At 42.7% G+C, this 20,151-nt stretch overlaps 2 protein-coding genes across 5 annotated transcripts in view; one reads left to right on the top strand and one right to left on the bottom strand.

Annotated features, from left to right (window-relative positions):
* The window catches only part of SH3BP5 (SH3 domain binding protein 5), a 53,548-nt gene extending 46,849 nt beyond the window's left edge, over positions 1 to 6,699 (top strand). For both annotated transcript variants that reach the window (XM_054817932.1, XM_054817933.1), the window contains 3 exons: positions 740 to 959; positions 4,301 to 4,561; positions 5,258 to 6,699. In XM_054817932.1, coding sequence (XP_054673907.1) covers positions 740 to 959; positions 4,301 to 4,561; positions 5,258 to 5,439 — 663 coding nt within the window. In that variant the 3' untranslated portion in view covers positions 5,440 to 6,699. The remainder of the gene's footprint in view (positions 1 to 739; positions 960 to 4,300; positions 4,562 to 5,257) is intronic.
* Positions 6,700 to 7,836: 1,137 nt separating this feature from the next.
* Positions 7,837 to 20,151, bottom strand: part of CAPN7 (calpain 7) — a 35,453-nt gene continuing 23,138 nt past the window's right edge. Inside the window, exons 15-22 of one of the 3 annotated variants that reach the window (XM_054817928.1) lie at positions 19,195 to 19,330; positions 18,662 to 18,737; positions 16,118 to 16,263; positions 15,352 to 15,414; positions 12,958 to 13,088; positions 11,659 to 11,751; positions 11,387 to 11,577; positions 7,837 to 9,786 (exon numbers count right to left, since the gene is read on the bottom strand). In XM_054817928.1, the coding sequence (XP_054673903.1) occupies positions 11,433 to 11,577; positions 11,659 to 11,751; positions 12,958 to 13,088; positions 15,352 to 15,414; positions 16,118 to 16,263; positions 18,662 to 18,737; positions 19,195 to 19,330 (790 nt within the window). In that variant the 3' untranslated portion in view covers positions 7,837 to 9,786; positions 11,387 to 11,432. Of the gene's footprint in view, positions 11,578 to 11,658; positions 11,752 to 12,957; positions 13,089 to 15,351; positions 15,415 to 16,117; positions 16,264 to 18,661; positions 18,738 to 19,194; positions 19,331 to 20,151 lie in introns of all 3 variants that reach the window. The other 2 variants (XM_054817930.1, XM_054817931.1) reach the window with 2 other exon arrangements.

The raw sequence follows: 20,151 nt of genomic DNA, 5'->3' as shown, positions 1-20,151 counted from the left end.
TTCTCTGTTGATAGCTGCTCAGTGCCTTCCTGAAGCAGGGTGATTGTGTAAAAAAAACCAAACAAACAAACAAAAAAAAACAACCCCAAAAAACCAAAAGACAGTACAGATTGCTTTTAATGTACAATATAAAACAGAGTTGAGACAGCTACAGATACACAAGCAGTGTTTTACCTTTCGGAGACGGTGTACAACGCTTTTGCCCTTGCTGTAGAGCCGGGTTTGTGCCTGGGGACACAGAAACTGCTGTATTCCAGCTGTCAGGGATTGAGGCTTGCTGCTTTCTGGTCTGCAGGTTTAAGTGACCAAGAAGTGATGGGTTTGGTGCTCGGAGAGCTGGGCTTAGCCCCTTTAGGGATGACCCGCAGCCATGCTGTGCCTTGCAGGCAGGGGCTGCCAGCAAACCCTTAGGGGTGGTTGTGGGATAAACAGCAACGTGCTGTTGAGAGCTGTGTTCCTCTTAATGAGATATCCTGTGTGTTAATGGGGGGACCCCTGCTGTGGACCCCAGAGGCAGTCCCAGCTGAGGGCTCCTGTGGTTTGCCTGGCTGCTGTCTCCTTCACAAGTGCCACTGCTTGCGCTTGGGTGCTCTTGAACGATGAACTCTCCCATCACCTAGAGACCAACCCTGGTTTATGCTAGCTTGCCTGTGCAGAGCCACATCGCGTGGACAGGGAGAACTGCATACTGTGCATCGTTTGTAATGAAAGCATATCTAATACCTGTCTTCCTTGTTAGCAACTGAAGAAAACAGTGGATGACCTGCAGGCAAAACTGGCCCTGGCAAAGGGAGAGTATAAGACTGCCTTGAAAAACCTGGAGATGATCTCAGATGAGATTCACGAGAGGAGACGGTCCACTGCCATGGGGCCCCGAGGATGTGGTGTGGGTGCTGAAGGGAGCAATACCTCTGTGGAAGACCTGTCAGCAAGTAAACCGGAGTCGGACACCGTCTCCAGTGAGTACAGAGCGCTCCTGTGCCTGTGATCCATGGGCATCGTAAGAAACACTGAGATGAAGGTCGCTCTGCGTATTCTGCCATTTGAAAATTGCTGGCTGTTGTGGGACTGTGGCTACCTTGTTACGCTCCTCATTATTACAGGAGTTGATTGTATTCTTTAATAGCCAATTTTCAAGGGGAAAGGATTTGAAGTACATCAGCTGTTCCCTTAGCATCACTGTTGCTTTTGGTACAGTGCTGTATGAAAGGAACAAAATTAATACACTGCAAAGCATGCTTCTAATTTTTTTAAGCTGGTGCTGCTGCTGTCTGTGACTTGCCTGGGGTGGTCGCAGGCTGTTTCAGATCATTCAGCAGGTTACTGAGGCAGCAGTGCGCCTTGGAAACAGACCTTCTGGATCAAGCGCTTGTCTTGCAGGGCTGGGTCTGTGGCAGAGGGACTAAATTTGCAGCTACAGCAGTAGAGAAAGGCGTGCTGCTCGCACAGAAGGGGTTTAGGGATAAGCTCCTTTGCACTGCGGGATTTCTTGCCAATATGTGATTTCAGCAGAGCATGTGTGCTGCGAACAAGGGAAGCGAAGCAGCAGCAATATGCTAATGCAGTGTACTGAGAGGCTCTGTATGAGAGACATTTCTCTTGGGTGACAGCAGCAACCACTGAGCAAGCTCTAAGCCTGGGTAACCTCTGCTTTCTGGTGGCACATGGGGACCGTGGGTTTCAAAGACTGGAACGGTCTGTTGTATAGTGAGTGAGTGTGCTTTTGTCCTGGCTCTGGGTGAAAGTGGATAGATGGGCATTGCATGTGGCCTGCTTTTTCCTCCCTCCTGGACCCTTGTTCCCTTTCTTGATGCAGAAACTATTTTTTTTTTTTTTTTTTTGCTGCCCAGTCCCACAAATCCCAGTTACGTTTCTATTTCAGCTCCATTTCTGCAGGGAAAAGTCTAGGTCAGGATTGCATGAGTTCATGATTACACAACCCCAGCGCCCAAAGGCTGAACGTGCAGTTCCCTTGTAGAGCTGGTGCACATGGGCACTGAGGCCCTTGTAGGTCCGTGGCACAGCCCATCTGTGCCGTGGGAGCTGGGAGGCAGCTCTGGGCTGGCCTCTGTCCTCTGCAGTGGCAGAAGTTTTCGCGTGATGTGCTGGAGCTCTCTCAGTACTGTGCAGCTGGGACCTGAGTTGCCGCAGCAGGCGAGTGTGGTGCCTGGGCCAGCTGATGCAGTGGGGTTTTGGTATGGCTGCATGTCTTCTGCCACCCTGAAGTCCCGAGGTTGAGCCTTTCTGAGTCAGGCAGGGATTGCCTCTTTGGACACCCACAAGTCCCCCTCCTTGCGCAGAAGGCCTCCCAAGAGCCATAGGTGTAACTGAGTTGAGGGTTTTCTTGTGCTGAAGGAGTTCAGGGACCTGGTATGTAGGGGCCAGAAAGAGCCAAGAAAGTTAATTCAGAGCAAACAGTTGCTGGCCCTCCTGGCCGCTGCTGAGGCTGCGGGCAAGGACTGGCAGCACGGGCTCATCCCTCTCTTTGAATTGCACAGCCTGACATAGGTGGAAGGACTCCAGGTTGCATCTAGTGCCAACGCAGAACTGGGTTACGACAGGGCAGGACTAGCAGCCTGCGAGACGTAATAACCAAAATAGCCTTGACAGATTAAGCTCTCGTGCATTGTAATGTTGGGAAGGTTCCACCAAGGCCCTTTTATACCTTGATTTCTGTCTGCTGGAGTTGAGTAAAACACCTCATCATCAGCAGGAGTTTCTTGGCCCTAGCAGATGCCCCTGTGTGCTATGGTAAGTGTAGATGGTGATAAGTAAGCTACAGTTTTAGTTGCACTCGTTGCAGACTGGCTGGTGTCAGTGCTTCTTGCCAAGAGGAGGACTCCTGTAATTGGAAACATCTTTTTTGCCCAACCTTTTTTTTTTTTTGCTTTCACCCCCTGCGAAGTTATCTGTATTGCTCACGATACATTGGTAAAACACAGCAAGTGAGAAGACAGGCCACTCTGTGGTCTTGCATTTGACATCATTAAAAACAAAACCCAAACCACAACAAACTGTCTCTGAGCACAAAGTGCCCTGGAGGGGGCTCAGGAAGGTGGATAATGCTGTTATCCACTTTATGTTTGAAGCCTTTTAGGTCAATTCTGCAATGTGTAAGTGCAGTTCTGCAATCTGCAGATCCAGCAGAAAGAGGCTGAACACCTCTGTGGTAGCCATGACGTAGCTGCCTCTGGCACCCTGTGTGTCCGAGTGGTGCATGTGAGCCCCAGGCTGCCAGGTAACAGAACAACTACTTTGAAACTTCTCCTTTGAGCCATTTCGTTAATGCTGCTGCTTTGCTCCTGTCGCTCTTTCAAGGCTGTTCTGAGCCTCTCTAACAATGGCAGGAATCGCAAGGAGGCGTTAACTGAAGATAACCTCAGGTCGCTGTAAATGTCTCGCTGTTCGTGGGACTTCTTCAGACCAGCATGATTCCAGTGCATGCTTTTGTTGGGTAAAGACTGATGCATGTAAAAAAACCTTCTGATCCCAGTGGGTCTACTTGTGTGCAGAAGTCTTTGGTTCATAAGTCCCCATCCCGCAATGAGCCAAGATTGAAAAATGTTGAATTTTAGCAAAATCTGCACACCCCTATGTTGCACAAAACGGAACCGTTTTTAATGGATTCCTCCTCCGTTGCTAACGAAGAGCCTGCAGTTTATTCTAGCCAGACAGTTTGAAGCTGGTTTGCTTTAATTAGAATTCAGATCTGAGCAAACATGAGCAGGGAGAACGTGGGTGGGACTTTTCTGAATTTGGTGTTGCTTGGTGATCCTCATCCAAAAAGAGATCTTGGGAGTTCATGCTGGGTTTTAACCGCAAAAGTGGGAAGATAAGTTGGAAGCGATCTGCCCCTGGAGTTACATCTTTCTAATTAGTGACTTAAATAACCAGGAGTCTGTGCTGGGATCGAGATGGTGCTGGCTGAGGCGGGCACAGGGGACTAAACCCTGGCCTAAGTTACGTACCGAAGAGCGCAAGTGAACAAGGCCGGCTGGGCAGCAGGGACAGTAAAAATCCAAAAGCACCTTGGCACGAGGAGGAGTAGCTGGTGTAGAGCTGGTCTTGCACGGCATGGCTGGCAGGTGTGCTGTTCCTCAAAGCAGAATCAGGCCTTCGCGATCCACGTGTGAAACACGGGGGTAAGGCTTTGCGAAGGGTGCAGGGTATGAGAAGCAGCAGCCTGTGGGTTAGCAGTCCATGCGTGTACAGGAGACGCAAACATGAGAAACTGCTGTTGCCCGCAAAGGTGCAGGAGGGGGGTAGGTTTGCTGACTGGACTATTCTTTGAACATTGCAGTGGCTTCAGAAGTGTTTGAGGATGACAACGGCAGCAGCTTCATATCCGAAGAAGATTCGGAAACTCAGTCGGTGTCCAGCTTCAGCTCTGGTCCTACAAGTCCCTGTGAGGTGCCCGCTCAGTTTCCTCCTGCGACGCGACCCGGAAGCCTGGATCTGCCCAGCCCCGTATCCCTCTCAGAGTTCGGGATGATCTTTCCTGTCCTTGGCCCCCGAAGCGAATGCAGTGGGGCATCCTCCCCCGAGTGTGAAGCTGAAAGAGGTACGCGCAGCTGGATACGCCCTGGGCCAATGTTTTTCAGCTTTATAAAGGGAGCAGGAAAACCTTCTCAGCTCCCCTAGGCGTATCGCCAGCTCACGGAGCTCTGACCTGCTGGCCGCATCCTTGGGGAAGGCAGTTCTTGAAGGCCCTGCGTCCCACAGTTAACGGTGACATCTAAAATGTTTTAAATATTCTTCTCCTGGCTGGGAAGGTTCCCCAGTTCTCTCTCAGTGGAGGGGTTCAAGGTTTCTTGTGAAATAAGTGATCAGTGGGATTCTGATGGTACGTTTATTTTAAGGAAAATCTGAGTTTAATATTTCTTTTTTTTAAATTACTGTCCTGCTTGCTGAAAATCCTGCTTCCCAGGAAAAAAAAAAAAGTTGCCAAAAGGAACCTCTTGCAGGCTCTGCCAGCCCTTGCTGACAAATCCAGACTAAAGGATTACTACTGCTCTTGTGTACTCCAACCTCAGGCTGTTTACACTGTAATTTGCTGATGCAGTGCACAAGACGAGCGCAGCTTGGAAGGCCAACTTCAGTTTCACTAAAGCATCTTGCTCCTGCTTTTATATATATATATATGGGGGTTTTTTTTTTTTGGTGTGCTTTGGCAAAGGAAGCCGCAGAAGCACCGCTTGAAGCTTAAGTTGCAGAATGAAATCCAGGTTTAACATCTAGTTTAATCCTTTCTTTGCAGGGGATAGGGCAGAAGGGGCTGAGAACAAGACAAGCGACAGAGTGAACAAGAATAGGAGCAGCAACAGGAGCAGCTCTGCTGAGGGGCTGGCTTTGGATAACCGAATGAAGCAGCTCTCCCTTCAGTGCATGAAAATCAAAGAGGGAATATGCGCAGGCAGAAAAGCTGCCCAGATTGGCTGAGTCCTTCTTGTGCCCTGTCCTGATTAATGGGAGTATAAATATTTATACATGAACTTCTAAGTGTTTGAAGAACATTGTGCCAATAATATATGCCAAATCTTAAGCGTTTACTCTAAGAATTTAAAACTGCACTAAGAAGTCTAATTGATGTGGAGGGCTGAAGTTTTTATTCAGTAAATCCTTTGTAGGCCGGACAAGTTATCAAATGTTTAAGCTGTGCTCATATTTCACAGACTTTGTAAATTGTTTTGTAGCAGCCTGGCTGAAGCAATAACTAGTAATGTTCCCGTGTAAATTCATGCCAGTAGGGGGTCTGAAATTCAAGCCAGACATTTGCAGAGCGCGGTTTGGCTTCAGTTTTGTAGAATGAAACACTCTTTAGATACAGTGGATCTCTCAAGTATAAGTGGCATATTCTTTAAACATCTGTATTTGTCTGTATTATGCTGAAACTGTAGAAATATTTTGTATATGGGAAAGCTGTTGCATGTGTAGGGTCTAAAAGCCTTCACTCTTCCCTTGGTGCTCACAGAAAGGTACAGATGAGTCACGCCTACAAAAACTGGTCTTGAGAGACAGACGGACGGGAGGGTAACACTCAGCGGTGGTAGGCCCTTTCCAGCCACCTTCCCGACTCTGGCTTGGACTCTGAGGGCGATTCCAGTGACCAAAAAGAGTTGACTGGCCCCTTGCCTTTCCCCTCGCAAGAAGTGAAGTATTATTTTTCAGCACTTTAAGTGTTTTGGGTTTTTTGGGGTTTTTTTGCTCGAAAACGTGTTCAGGACCGTTATGATAAGGGATTCACCTTTGAAATATGCATGAAGAAAAGGAATTGCCGGCGTAGATTGACAATGTGTTCTTAAGCTTCTCCGTAGGTTGTACTGTGTGGGGTTTTATAACTGTTAAAGGGACTTGGAATTTTAGTATGCCCTAGAGAAGTGTTCAATAAAACTAGAAAGGGCACGGGCATGTTTTGCCAGCAGCTGTTAGGCAGTAGTAGTGTCTGGTAATTATGCTAATAAGTGGTAGTAAAAATCCTAGGACTCTTCAGTTTTGGTGGCTAAGCATTTCTGAAAGCACCATTTTATCTAAGATGTCGGTTTATATTGATGGGAATTTTAGTATTGCCCCCGAAGTATTTTCTATTCTATGGTTTTGCAGTCCTGTTGTATTTTGTCCCTGCCACAGCTTGTGTATCTATTCTCAAAGTTAATGTAAATTCTTCACACTACAGTAAATGTTTTTGTTTTCCACATTTCATTCTGAGTCTGTACAAGCTACGTGTATATCTCAAGCGCTGAGAACCGAATCTTCTCCTGCAGCAAGTTTAGTCTTTAAATACTCGTTTGCAGTCACAGAGTGCAGCCCGGTGTTGCTCCCTTTGGTATTCAATTCCTTTGCAGTATGTGGACAACTGTTACCTCCTTCCAGCTTCCTGACTCCCTGCATACCTCATTCACTTTTAATTCTGAACTGCACAAGACCAGAGCCGCAGTAGTTTCCCAAATCCCTTAGTACGCAGAAAAGAGGGAAGGTATTGTGTAACACAACACCCCTGTACTTAATGCTGCTGAAAGTGCTGTAAGGCCACACACAATTGGAGGTAAAGAAACACGCTTTCACAAAAATTAGATTCAATGCATTATAGCTGTTAGGCTGTGACAGTTTTAAATATTTATACGTTGACACGTTCCAAAGACCTGAAGGCCGAACGCTGCCATTGGTAGCATTTCCCAGCCCAATACGCGCTTAGGAAGGGAATCTGTGGTTCCAACTTCTGATGTGACCAATACTGAGTGAAAAGCTGGGACTGACAGTATTAAATATTAAATGAAAAGCAGTGCAGAAGTACCACATTGTATTCAATGCTTTTACTTACACTCTTGTAGTTAAGCTATTGTCTGTGCTATTACTTGTTAGAAAGATTAGCAGAGGTATTTGTGGTTGAGTATCTTCTTTTTGCTGACTTGCTAGCCAACCCCTATTACATTTTCCTGGGTTGTCTGGGTGGTTTTTTGGTGATGTTTGGGGGGTTGTTTTTGGTTTTTTATTTGTTTCAACCTCTTGCTATCACATTTCCTCTCATCTTGCCAGTTCTGACTGGAAACCCAAACTGCCTGCACTTGGGCAACAAATTAATTTTATGTTCAGCAGGCTGTAACAACAGTTGTGTGTGCTGCCCTGCGTCTGTCCCGATTGCGTTCAGCTCCCAGTAGGGTAAAACCGTTGATAAGGAAGCACGAAGGGGCAGGGACCCCCGACCCTGACACCATGCTTCTGCAGGCTTTGTTTAGAGAGCCTGCTGCAGCCGCCTTCCTTTGGCGACCCCCCCAGACTTGGCAGGTAAATCACCCTTCGAACGTGCAAGCAAATGGGTGGAACTGTACGTCTAATAAATGAATGGAAAAACTCATTTTATTTTAAACTTCATAAAAGCCATAATTATAAATATGACAAACTTAAATGAACATACATCACTATGGAGTACAGGCAAATGAACAAGCTTTCTCCAGTTCCTTTTCTGTTGGAGCTCTTTATGCATTCTGAAGTTGTAACATGATGGTAGCTGCCTTCACAGGTATAAAAATAAGCCTCTGGTGTATCAAAGTATACGCCATCACTTCGGCTGCCCTGAAGTGAGAACATCTAAAGCAAATGTTAATCTAGGAATTCTACTTCTCTTTGGTATTACCAAACAATTTAAATGTCCTATTTGACTAAACGATGAAAACCTCTACTGTATGTACACAAACTTAATTCTAAATAGCTTAGATGATTGTGTGATCAAGTGCATAATTACTGTACAAAATAGTTGCACAGAACTTGCATCAGGAAGGTAGGACAGAATCTCAGACCCATGGGGCAGGGGGGGACAGAAGCTGTTGTTCATCCATGGTATTATCGCTCACTGAGTCTTTGAGAACCGATGGTTCGGATTAACCAAGGACTAACCTGTGTCTTCCGAACAAAACAAACTGGGAAATATGTGTGTGTCTGGGAGGTGTTTCACCCTGAGCTATAAACAAACAGCAGCATTATGGAGCTTTAAAGTAGAATTAAAAAAAAACCCCAAAACCCAACCAACCAAAAAAACCCAGAGAAAAGGCTTTGCAGTGCGTAAGAAAGGAGAACATCAAAATGTGTAAGATGCCATCTCCAGTTATCCCTCTGCACCTCTGACAGAGAATTAAAAATCCTTTCTTTGTAGTAGTCTTCCCTTAGTGAATCAAAGAAAGTGTAAATGCTCTTAAAGCACCTCAGAGCAACCGGCTTCCCTTTTGTCAGTTATCCCCCTCGTTCCATAGCTTGGCAGTACTTCAGAACTGTATGGTGTGCAACATCTCAGGAGTGCAGGATGCTTGTTGGTACATTTTATGAGGCTTTGTATTTTAATGTTTAAAAGCTTGAATCACACATTTACAGGTGGAGAAAGCTTAAGGGTCAAGAGGGGTGTGACTAACTGGAAGTAAAGTAACATGGCCCATGTACCTCTGCTACAGTCAGAGCTGTTGTGCAGCTATTTCAAGTTTTGCACGTGCAAAGACTTTGTCTAAAAGTCTTGCTGCATAACACTGCCGTGCTTACTTCAGCATTTTTTGATCCATATGACAGACCATATTAGCTGCTAAAGGGGATAGGAGAAAGAGAAGCTTAACCTAGATAACAGCCTGAGGCTGTGTTAAAATCTGTGGATCAGTTTACTTTCCAGTAATTTGAGATTTGTGGAAAAAAAAAATAGAGAAGTATATATTTGACAGAAAATATCAAAGCAAATCATAAGTGCTTACATGAGTAGTGAAACATCCTTAATGGATTATATTCCTTGCTTTTAGTTTAGCACAGCATGGAAACTAAGCCTTATGCTTGTTTCATCCAGCATAAGCTTGGCGCTAGCTTGTGCTGGGTGGGGGTGAAGAAAGAAAAACCTTTCCTGCAGGCCAGAACCCAACCACAGAAGAACAACAACAGATTGTACTACAGGCACGTCTACCAGCTTGATCTCAAACAGCCGAGGATGTGCAAGAACTTAGTACTGAAAGGTGGCAGTTCTGGCATCTGCCTTTTGTACTGTCAGAAACAGGCTCAGTCGAGACTTTAACTTCATAGGTGATAAAATAAATGCAGGACTCCCTTGCCACTCTGGTTTAGCCTGAGTGAAAAACTTAACACAAATTTGTAGGGAAAATGGGAGCTGAATGAAACTTTAATTTTGTCAGGATGAAGCAGTCCTTGGCCCACACTCCACAAGCCAAGGATAACCACAAAGAACCTAATCTGGTTTTCCGCTCAGCTTGTGCCAGTGCTGTTCCCTCTGTTGATTTGTTGCAATAATCATCAGAAATTTCCCTGCAAAAAGAAGGTAAGTCACACTGTGACAAACTTGTCACAAATTTCCTAGCCCAGATGGTTTTTGAGAGAACTGCAGTCAGAAAGGCATGTGGTTTCAGTGCCCTTCTAAAGCTAGACATTTGTTAAGCAGCTGTTTGATGAAGGAAATGAAACAAAAGGATCTTGTACTTTCTGGAGAGGGCTAATAACAGATTTCTATGGGAATAATTTTAGCACACAAACATTTTTGGTGCTCCTGTAGCACATGTGCTCAGTCTCCCAATGACCAAATGGCACCTGTGCTCTAAAATAAGGTTTAAATGCTACCTTTTTTGCTTGGAAAACTGCCAAACCAACCTGAATGGCAAAGAACTTCCTCTGGCTGTTTTAAAAGCACCCTCTCCTCAAACTGTCAAATATAGTGGACTTTTAGGTCTGCCATTTGTAAAAAGACAAAAAATATTACATTTTAGGATCAGTGAGGCAGTGAGTATTTAAATTAAAAACTTGGTTATCTTTATCTTGTATCTGAAGAGCATTATATAGATCTTCTAGAGGAAGAACACATATAGTAGGCTTCAAAAAAACCCTCTCGTTCTGCAGTAACGCCACTATTTTCTGAAGAACTCTGACCCTACTTCTGTTGACGACAGTGGCCAAGTGCTCAACTCATTCACTGGTTTCAACTTACAAGAGAAAAGGTACCTTTTCAAAGATGTCTTTGTACAATGCGCATTTCTTGTGGCCGTGGTTTATTAGGGGAAGGGGTTTAAGTGATCCTTCCCCTGCAGGCTGAATTTCTGTGCTGGGATGCTCATGGTGGGTGGTTCCCACCTCCTTGCACCAGCAACTGAGACTACCCCAGTAGGTACAGCACGCCTTTAGATGAAAACCTTTCACACCTGCTAAAGGAAGGGTGTGCTGCACAGTCTGTACGCTACTGCTGGCTAACCTCCTCTTTCTACTGCTGATCTGGATCAAGCAAGGTCTTACAGCTAGTAGGAAGAAAGCCATAGAGTAACATTATGTACTAAAGTCATACAGGTAGGAAATAACAGCTCTCAAAGTACCTATAACAGGAGTGAAGCCATTGTTTTTCTTTTAGAGCTAAAGCCGGAATCTTCCTTTTCCTTTACTCTTATGTACATACTCTAGATAAGCTGCACATGTTAGTCTGGAATACTACATGCTTAGCAGTAGTAAGTTTACATTTAGATGTGAGAACTAGTTCAATGCACAAATATGGAGTAAAAGCTATTTGGGCCTGAGACTGAATAAACAGAATACACAAGAGTATTTTTTCTTACACATTTACTTTAAGAATAAAATCTTAAACCCATATACCCTGTATTTTGGGAGACGAGACTTTCAATGTTAGTTTTTCTCTTGACTCATTAAACTTTTGATTTGAAGTGTGGAAAAATTGCAATGAAGTGAGTTCTGCCAGTTCACTTGAAGATGAGCGTTTTAGCCCGTTCCCAAGCCTGCTGAACAGCGCTCACTCCACCACCATAGCAGCAAACCCCACAATTAACTGGCAAATTGGTGATTCCATGCTTTTGGCTGTAACTTAGAATGTAATTTTCTTTTATGCATAGGTGTAGTAAGAGTTATTCACCTGTTCTTGGACTGTAGGACAGATCAAAACCACCTTCTTAAACTCCTCACTGCAGCTGTGATACCTTAAGAGGGGTAGTACTATTAAAATCTAAGAAAAAAGGCCCCTCTTGTTGAGGCAGGAATGTGGTGGGGATAATGTTGTAAACTCCAGCAAATATGTTCTCCACTTCCAAGTAGCAAAATCCACACCTATGATAAAAGAAACCACCTGTTAGAACTAAGATCTGAAGTATGTTTCAAAGCCCTAAGACTTCATTAAGTGAGTATTACCTGTAGTCACCGCTGCTCTTTTTCTGAAAGCCGTGGGAACCAGGATCTCCTACTGTTGAGACTGTGACGAGTTCAAAACCAACGCTGTATTGCCTGCAAGTGGCATGACAGACTATTACTTTAGTTGTTTGGGTCGTTGGGATTACCATGAAGAGGGCTATTTATTAGAAACTACACGGTGTAACTGGAAGACATCTAAAAGCTTTGTCACGTTTGTGACAGAAACATTAAGTCAAACTCTATCATGACATGAACACAGAAGTTGGAGGAACACGGAACACATTTCAGGTTTGGAACTAGACTCCACGAAACATGCCTGCTAAAAGTCTGCCTCTGTGTTTAAGCAGACTTTGAGTAGTTAAACTTGTGGTGACGTACTCCAGCGCCACATGGCACAGATCCCAGGGTGTGATCTGATCCCTGTCAGAGGAATCAACATCGGCAGTCTCAGCAGAATTTCTCATGTTGCACTGTAACTTGGGACAGTTTGTCTACTATCTGTTAACGCATGTGACAGGCACCACTGCCCCTGTCATTCAAACTACCCAAATATCATGTGCAAGTGCAGAAAAAGAATGCACACAAACACCCATTTAATTAGGGGAAGAGCGTAGCCACACTTTTGCGCTCATCTTCATTTCATGAGAGAAGGAGTTTCCTCAAAGAGGGGAGAGTGTATAAAGTAGTACCGCCATTTTGTGGAGCTCACTGTACAGCTTTGCAAAAGAGAAACACTTGACTGCATGTCAGGGATGTTATTTAGAAGCACCGGATATTGTTACTTTGGCAAAATTCATTATCTACCTCAAAGGAACAAGGCCCTGCAGAGGTCCACTCTATAGGGCACTGATATGCTGTGCTTCTTCTGGCCTGCTAGTGGCAGAGTAAATGCACTTCCAGAGCTGAAGCTACTGCCTAGGCTGTTAATTGAGAGCCTATAAGGGTTCAGCATCCTGCATATTAGCTCTACTCCAAAAGAAAAGGAATTATGATTGTAATTAGTATTAAGAGGAAGAAAAAGTCCTTTGTACCGTCTTCCCTTCTGTGCAAGGCCTAGTTCTGCTCAGACCCCAAAACTAAAGAGAAAGAAGGTTCCTGCTCTCCTTGTAGGTCAATGATTTCCTCAGCAGCAAACATTCAGGTTTAAATCACTGTTGATGGTGAAGTCAGAGACATAAATAATGCTCCCCTACCTTGTCTTCCGGAGCATCCCACTCTCCCCATGGAGGATACTGACAAAGTTTTATCTTTAGCACGTAATACTCTCGCTGTGTCGATATATGCTTAGTCTCTACAAACCTTGGTCCCCGTAGTTCAATTAGTAATGGCCCATTCTTGTCCAGCTGGAATTGATAAATGGGGTTATTTTTGTAGGTGTCTCTGAAATTTCCACATCCTCCAGCACTGGGACCTTTCCACTGTCCATTAACCTGAAAGAAGTCAGAAGTACAGAAAACACTTTACATTCTGAAGATTTGTACTGCTTATTTATACACACAAACAAGACCAGGGGCTCCTCTCACTTTAGAGGTCACTGTCTTTAGTAATATCTCCTAATTTTTGAAGTGGAAGACTGTGTTAAGTATTCAGAAAGTTTCACTGCAGTCTTCCACACACCTCAATCGAAGGACAAAGACATGCAAGAGGAAAAATGCTTTGAGAAATGGGCCATCTGTTTGCAAGTTCCTCCTGCTAGTCATTAAACTAAAAGGTTAGACTTGTAAGACATGCCAGGCAGTCACACTAATTTATAGCTGAGATCCATTCCTCCTATGATACTTCCCTCCCCTTTCTGTAAAAGCAGCAAGGAGCAACATTTTTTCCTGTGATTTAAATTTCTTTAATCTGTATCCAAAAACCTCAAACATGGCAAGTTTGGAAGCAAGGGGGAATTTCTACCCCCACCATGCTACTACTCGGGAACTTAAAGCTGCTGCGTGCCTTTAGCTTTCCAGGCTTTTTCCACTTCGACTGCACTTAGTCCCAGGATTCCTCCCCTAGGGCTTGGTGAGCTCCCGAGGTGACCACTCAACTTTAGCATAAGATATTTAACAGAAATTGCTTTTACTGGTAAACTGCCAATTAGTTACCTGCTTGTTTTTAAGTGTGATAACTGCTAAGCAAGCACCAAATAAGCATTAAGCGCAGGGAACTAACTTTTTGTATTTAATCATAAAAACAGAACCAGCCTTGAATAGACAGAACATGCCTTTTATTTGACTAGACAGACATCTTCAAATAATTAACAGGAGGTTTCCACATAGTTAATTTTCTTTTGAAACATAATACAACATAAAACAGATGTCCTGCCTTAAAGAGGCTGGTCACCTTCAATGAGTTTTTGACCTCTTAAAGCATTCCCCCAAACAAAGCCCAGTATTTAAGAGCTGAAAGGGACAATGGTTTCTGGAAGTACCAAGCAAATCATCTCGGTACTCCCAGGAATCTCTCTGGCCACTTACTGTTCTCCAGCCCAGACTAGCTTCAAGGGGCTCTTCCAGAAATAACAGCTGGTACAAAACACTGCCTGAACTCCGGAGAGCCTAGCTGTAAGCCAGCATGCCCCCCCGACCACACAAAGTAATGTAATCCTTGGCTTCAGGCACGAGTATCCTAGAAAATAGACTGTTCCGCTGTGGCTCAAACTAGCCTTGTTTTTCTCTTCCTGAAGTAGTTACTCTTTGGACAGAAGATTTCTGCCTATAGTGGGACCCCCAGGATATGCATGGTAGGTACAGAGATGAAAGTTAACAGCTGCTAGCTTACTCTTTCTTGAGGATAAAATTGCTAATACATGAAAATACATGCAAGTTACTTCATCCTGTGAGCTCTTGGCTATATTTATACTTCAGCTGAAGGTGTAACTGCAGCTCATGTTGACAGCTGAAATAGGAACAGCAGCTGGCCCCAAAATTCCCTGGGCTTCTGACAATTTCAGTCAAGTTTTTTGCTCTTGCCCTGCTGCTGTACTCTCAGGGTGTGCAAGTAGCTTATCCCAACGGTTACAGACCTTTGAGATGTCTTTGCAAAATTTAGGAACAGTAACGTATTGTGATATTGCCATCTTAAGTCCATTGGTCACAGTCTCGCAACTGGTGCCTTTGGTTTGCCATTGCTGATTTTGTCCCATTGTGCCACAAATTTTCCAAAGAAAATCATGCAATTCTCTCAAGGGAAAATGAGCAACACTTGCAGGGTTTTTACTCTGCAGTAGTACTAGCACAATCTGATCTCTGCAGATTAATTACATATTAGAGTACAGGTTGTTATTCTAAAGGCTGGTGTATTCCACAAAAGCTTTACAGCATATCTGCGATGGCACAGCTATAACACACTCCACAATGGAGGTGGAGCTTAGATACCAAATGCCAGTGAAAGTTAAGCCACCATCAGTACAGAGCAGTGTGAACAGAGTGAGCCAGCCCAAGGACTTCTGTATTGGTATGAATTAAGCTAACAATGCAGCTAATTCTTTGGCAAATTATATGTAACTTGAGTACAGGATTGGTCTTGTGCTAATGATGCTTAGATTAAGCTTTAGTTAAGAAGTTTCATTTGTTAGAAGATGGCCTAAGCTGGCATTTTTGGGCAGTAGTATAAAAATACATTAAAAAACCCCTCATACATCTCAAATACGGAAAAGCCAAACAAGAATTATTATCCAGTGACCCATAACAGAAAATATTTCTTTACCCGTTTGGAAATGGTATAAGGTGTAGGAATCTTGGAAAAGGTGAACTTGCACAAGGAATACACCTGTGTTGTAAAAGAAGCAGGTGGTCACGCATTCATCTTACACTTTTCATATGAAATCATGACATGGTAAAAAAAAAAAAAAAAAGCAGAATTGCCTACACATCATTTTTAGATACTTGTTCACTATATGCTTATATTACTCATGAGAAAACCCTGTCTGAAACTCAAAATCCAGAATAGTGCTGGGACTAACAAGACTCAGTTTACTTAATTTTTATGAAAAAAAGAAAAAAAAAAGCAAAATGCAATGAATCTGCATTTTACTTTTTTCAGTGACAAAGACAGATATCTAGCATGGATCATCACATGACTCAGCAGTTACAGAAAACCCCAAATACTGAATCCAAGGACTTAGAGAAGTCGAAAAATCTTTAAATCTTAACTGGGATCTAAAATAGGCTTATTTTGGATACATGGAGATCCAATGCTCTGCCTGTACACAGATTTTTTTAACTCTAGGAAATAAAAGTATTTTTCAGCTGATTTCATTACTAAAACCACACAGACTATGTTGTCTTAACTACAGTGGAGAACATGATCAAGCACTTCATCCAGTGGTTCTGCTCCATCATTCATAGCCTCCCTCCCCAAAAATAACAATATCGATCCAAAGTACACTTTTAAAAAAAAAAATCAAACTTACAAATAAAGGACACTTTATAGTTTAATTGTTTACATTCATTATGAAATCAACACTACATACCCTGATGGTGTAATGAATAGTGTTTTGTTTCTCATACTGGGATACCACTAAGGTAAACGTATGGGGCCCTGGAGAGGTCAGCTTTATCTTGGTCAGATAGTGAGGACTGTTGATCCGAATACCATCGATATACGGCGGAGGATCAGCTGAAAAAGAAAAGGATGAACACTTTTTCCCCCCATCAAAAAAAATCCCCTACCTTGGTAAAGCTCTTAGCCATTTTGTATCAGTGAATTTTGCCAGGAGAGTCAGATTGTTGGTGCTAAGGTTAGACTGTAAGCAGACTTGAGCACTCTCAGAAGAATAGAGCCTCAAGATTTGCTCATAAAAGGACAGATAAGAATAACTATCATTTTCAGGAGAGGTACATCACACATAACAGGACACAAATTCTGCACTTGGAAGTACAGCTTAAATCCCATGACTTGCAAGAACTGCTTATCCATCTCCCACTAATGTCACTACTCAAAGGAGACCTACTGTGATTATGTCGAAATTTAGAGAAAAAGATAAGGAACGTTTGAGCACGCTCTAAAAATCTGAGGTGGCTGTTCCTTTGCCATTGGCTGGGCAGTTCCAGAATGCAAGCTGCCAAAATCTTTGGCCACTGGGTACATAAACAAACATGTTTTAAAGTCTTAACGAACTGACACACACTTTCTTTCTCTCTCCAAATCCTTGTGATCATTACACAGATGTAGTTGCATCCCAGTACCAGTGCACATGAGGTACTCATTATAAACATCCTAAATATTTGCTTTTACAATTAGACAATGTAATTTGTTATTTGGCTTCTAATTGGTTCTTTCCAGACTTCTTTTAATGTCAGCGAAGCAGGAACAAGTCTAGCCAATTACTTCAGTAGGCCCAGGATCAGGTCCTTTTATTTTCTTCCACAAAGCAACATGGGAGAGGGGAAAGGATTAATATAAAACAATGAGAAGCTTAGGAATGGGAAGTCTCAGCCTCGCTGCCAAAGGATTAACCTGCTTTGATCTGATCTCATTTTAACAGATGGTAAAAGTAATACTGCAGCTTGACCAATCTATTTCCATGGAAAAAAGGTTTTAAACGAGTTTGAGCTCATGAGATTAAAAGTTTATAAAAGAGTTTGGGTACCGAGACAAAACATATGAATCATAGAATGGTTTGGGTTGGAAGGGACCTTAAAGATCATCTAGTTCCAACCCCCCCGCTGCTCACTCAGTTCTTGCTAGTGGTCTTGCTGGAAGACTGTCTCTTTCAAGTGCAACTGAACGATTCCCTCCGCTGTACAAATGTGTTTGGTTTGCCCACTTAAGAATATTTTCAGTGAGACAGGATGTAAAATAAGCACCGCTACAAGTACTAACAGCACCAGAAGCATGTCTTGGGCTATAAGGAGAAGCAGATGCTTTAACAAGATCAGCTCCTGCAAAAACAGATGATGATTTGGTCAGGTCTCAACAGATGCCTTCTGCAGAAAGACAGCTTGGATTCTAGGGGAATTGGTCAGCAGAGTTCACTGAATGAGACCAGAGATGAACAGCACAACCCTTACCAGACATTCCAATAGGCAAAAAGCCACAAATGGCACTCTTTGGTGAAAAGAGCTTTAAAAGCTACTCTCTAATTAACTGTTGCTATTACCTATTGCATAAGCAGCTACCTGAATGCAACCCTGGTTCTAAAGAGGTGCCCCATCTGTAAAAGCAACAAGCCGAATCCTACCCATCCTAGGATGCACCTTCACCAAATTATTCCAAGGAATATTTTTACAGAGATCTCTAACTTGATGTAAAGAATAAATAAAAATATGGTATAATTAGCTCTACCTTACAGTTGCAGTCTACTCTATCCACTCAACCTGGGCATTACCTTTACTTCCTGTGTCTCAACCTGTGTTTCAGGTCTGCTCTCTGTCTTGAAATAAAACATACACAGCTTTTTCACAGCTACAACAAAGCTCCAAAAGCCAACCCCCTTCTTCTCTAGATGAGTAGAATCTGACCTATAATGACCAAGAGTAATACTTTGACAAAATTTGAACATCTAAGTATTTTTCTTAAACATTCCATACCTGATACTTTGAAATATGTTGTTCAACTGTATCTCCCAAGCTTGCTTAGGTACTTTACGAAGCCAAGTTCAGAGAACAATTAACCCTGATTATTTTCATTTAGTGGAAGCCATAAAACTTTAAATAATTTCAGAAACGTGGGAAACAATTATGCTATCAGATAAACAGAAGCGCAACATCTGCTCTCTCTAAGCATTAACTACTACAACTGCAAAATAAACAGAACAATAAAGAAAATGCTGCGCCAAGTTGTCAGCAGGACTACATAAACCTCTTAGCGTGCTTCCAACATCTACAGCTTGGTTTGTTCCTTCAGTGTAGACTGTTGAAGACGTTCAATCAGAGCTAAACAACTATTTCAGAAGACTGATCTCAGAGTGAGGCATCTAGTTTTAAAGCAGAAAGTGCCTTTCCTCTCCACAAAATCTTTTGCAATTCTAAATTTATTTCTAACATAATCTTCTTGACAATTAAGGTACACTAACCTGGATAGTAAACTTTTTTGCCATCAGTCTTGTATACAACCATTGTAATGAATTCCCGATTATGTGCAAAGTCATCCTATTAAAAAAAAAGCACAAATAAGTAGACTCGTACACTTCTGTGGAACGTAACTAACGTTTCATCACAGTTGAGTACACATTCTATCATCCCCTTTGATCATCACATGGTATGATCTGATATTTATATTTATTGAGATACCTGATCCAACTTTTTTTTTTTAAAATACCCTAAGTAAATAAACTGCCACTAATTTCAGTTATAACAGTTCAGGTCCTGGGATTCAAAGTTACTTCAGAACCTTTATGGTGGAATATAATCACTTAGCCCAATTTTTACTCAGGATCTATTTCAACAAGGTTGTTTGTAGGTACCTGTACCTGCTGAATTTAAAATTTATACACAGGCATACATACCTGAACATGAAAACATAAGCAGCAATATGCTAATAACAGAAAGCTATAAAGATTTACAGAAGATGTTGCAGAACTCATAATGCAGAAAAGGAACCGGGCACCTTATCTGTGATGTGCCTGCTAAGCAGAACCCAGACAGCAGCACCACCCTGTGGACACTGGACCTCCAGCTTGTACTGAGGGTTGTTAGCCAGGCTGTAGGCATCCTTCACCGGACCTTGCTTCGCATCCCAAGTACTAAAAGTAATACAGACGCATTATTAGATGAGTAAGGTACCAATTCGTGCTTTGAAAACTAACTCCAAATCCCACATATATACAGAGCAAAGTAACAAAGTTACTGAAGGCTGATTTTCTACTGGAATCTATGACAGTGTTTACTTAATACAATGGCGTCAGAAGCATCATCTTACAACTTCATTTTACAAATGACTTCACTACAAGTGTGGTAAGAAAAAATGCTAAATACAAACAGCTCAGCTGTTTGGTATGGTGACTGCAACCACACAAAGCACAGAAAAAGCTGAACCATTCAAGGAGCCTGGGCTACCCAGTTATAGTCATGATTGCATACACCAATATTCTGTGAAAAACACCTATGCTTTTGTAACTGTAGAAATCCAGATAGAAACTATGGTTAGTTTCAAAAGCTTGCTGATTTTTTCTCCTCCAGTTTTTTATTGAGATAATTTTTATTTTAAAATTTGATCTGTTTCATGTTTGGAAGGGTGCCTGCATGAAGCGTTTAAGATCTTTAAGGTACCCTATTGCAAAATCTGCCTGCTGCCTTATGGGCTGTGTAGACAAGGAAAATACATTATGAAAAAATAAACAGTGCTGATGTAAAGCGTGGCACACTGGAAACTGAAGTGGATAAAGCTATTCCTAAGTCTCATTGACCTTCCCACACTTTGAAAACTGAACAGCATGTGTGGAAGTCTGCATTATCAACCAAGATTCAAATTATCACCATCATTACTCCACTTTTTATGGCAATTGCCACTGCACTAGGCATTTCCCTACATAGAGGTACGACGATCACTAAAAATATGAGGAAA

This window comes from Grus americana, chromosome 2 (genome assembly GCF_028858705.1).
Source record: "Grus americana isolate bGruAme1 chromosome 2, bGruAme1.mat, whole genome shotgun sequence".
Classification (NCBI taxonomy): Eukaryota; Metazoa; Chordata; class Aves; order Gruiformes; family Gruidae; genus Grus; species Grus americana.
This window is presented reverse-complemented; position numbering and strand designations above follow the sequence as displayed.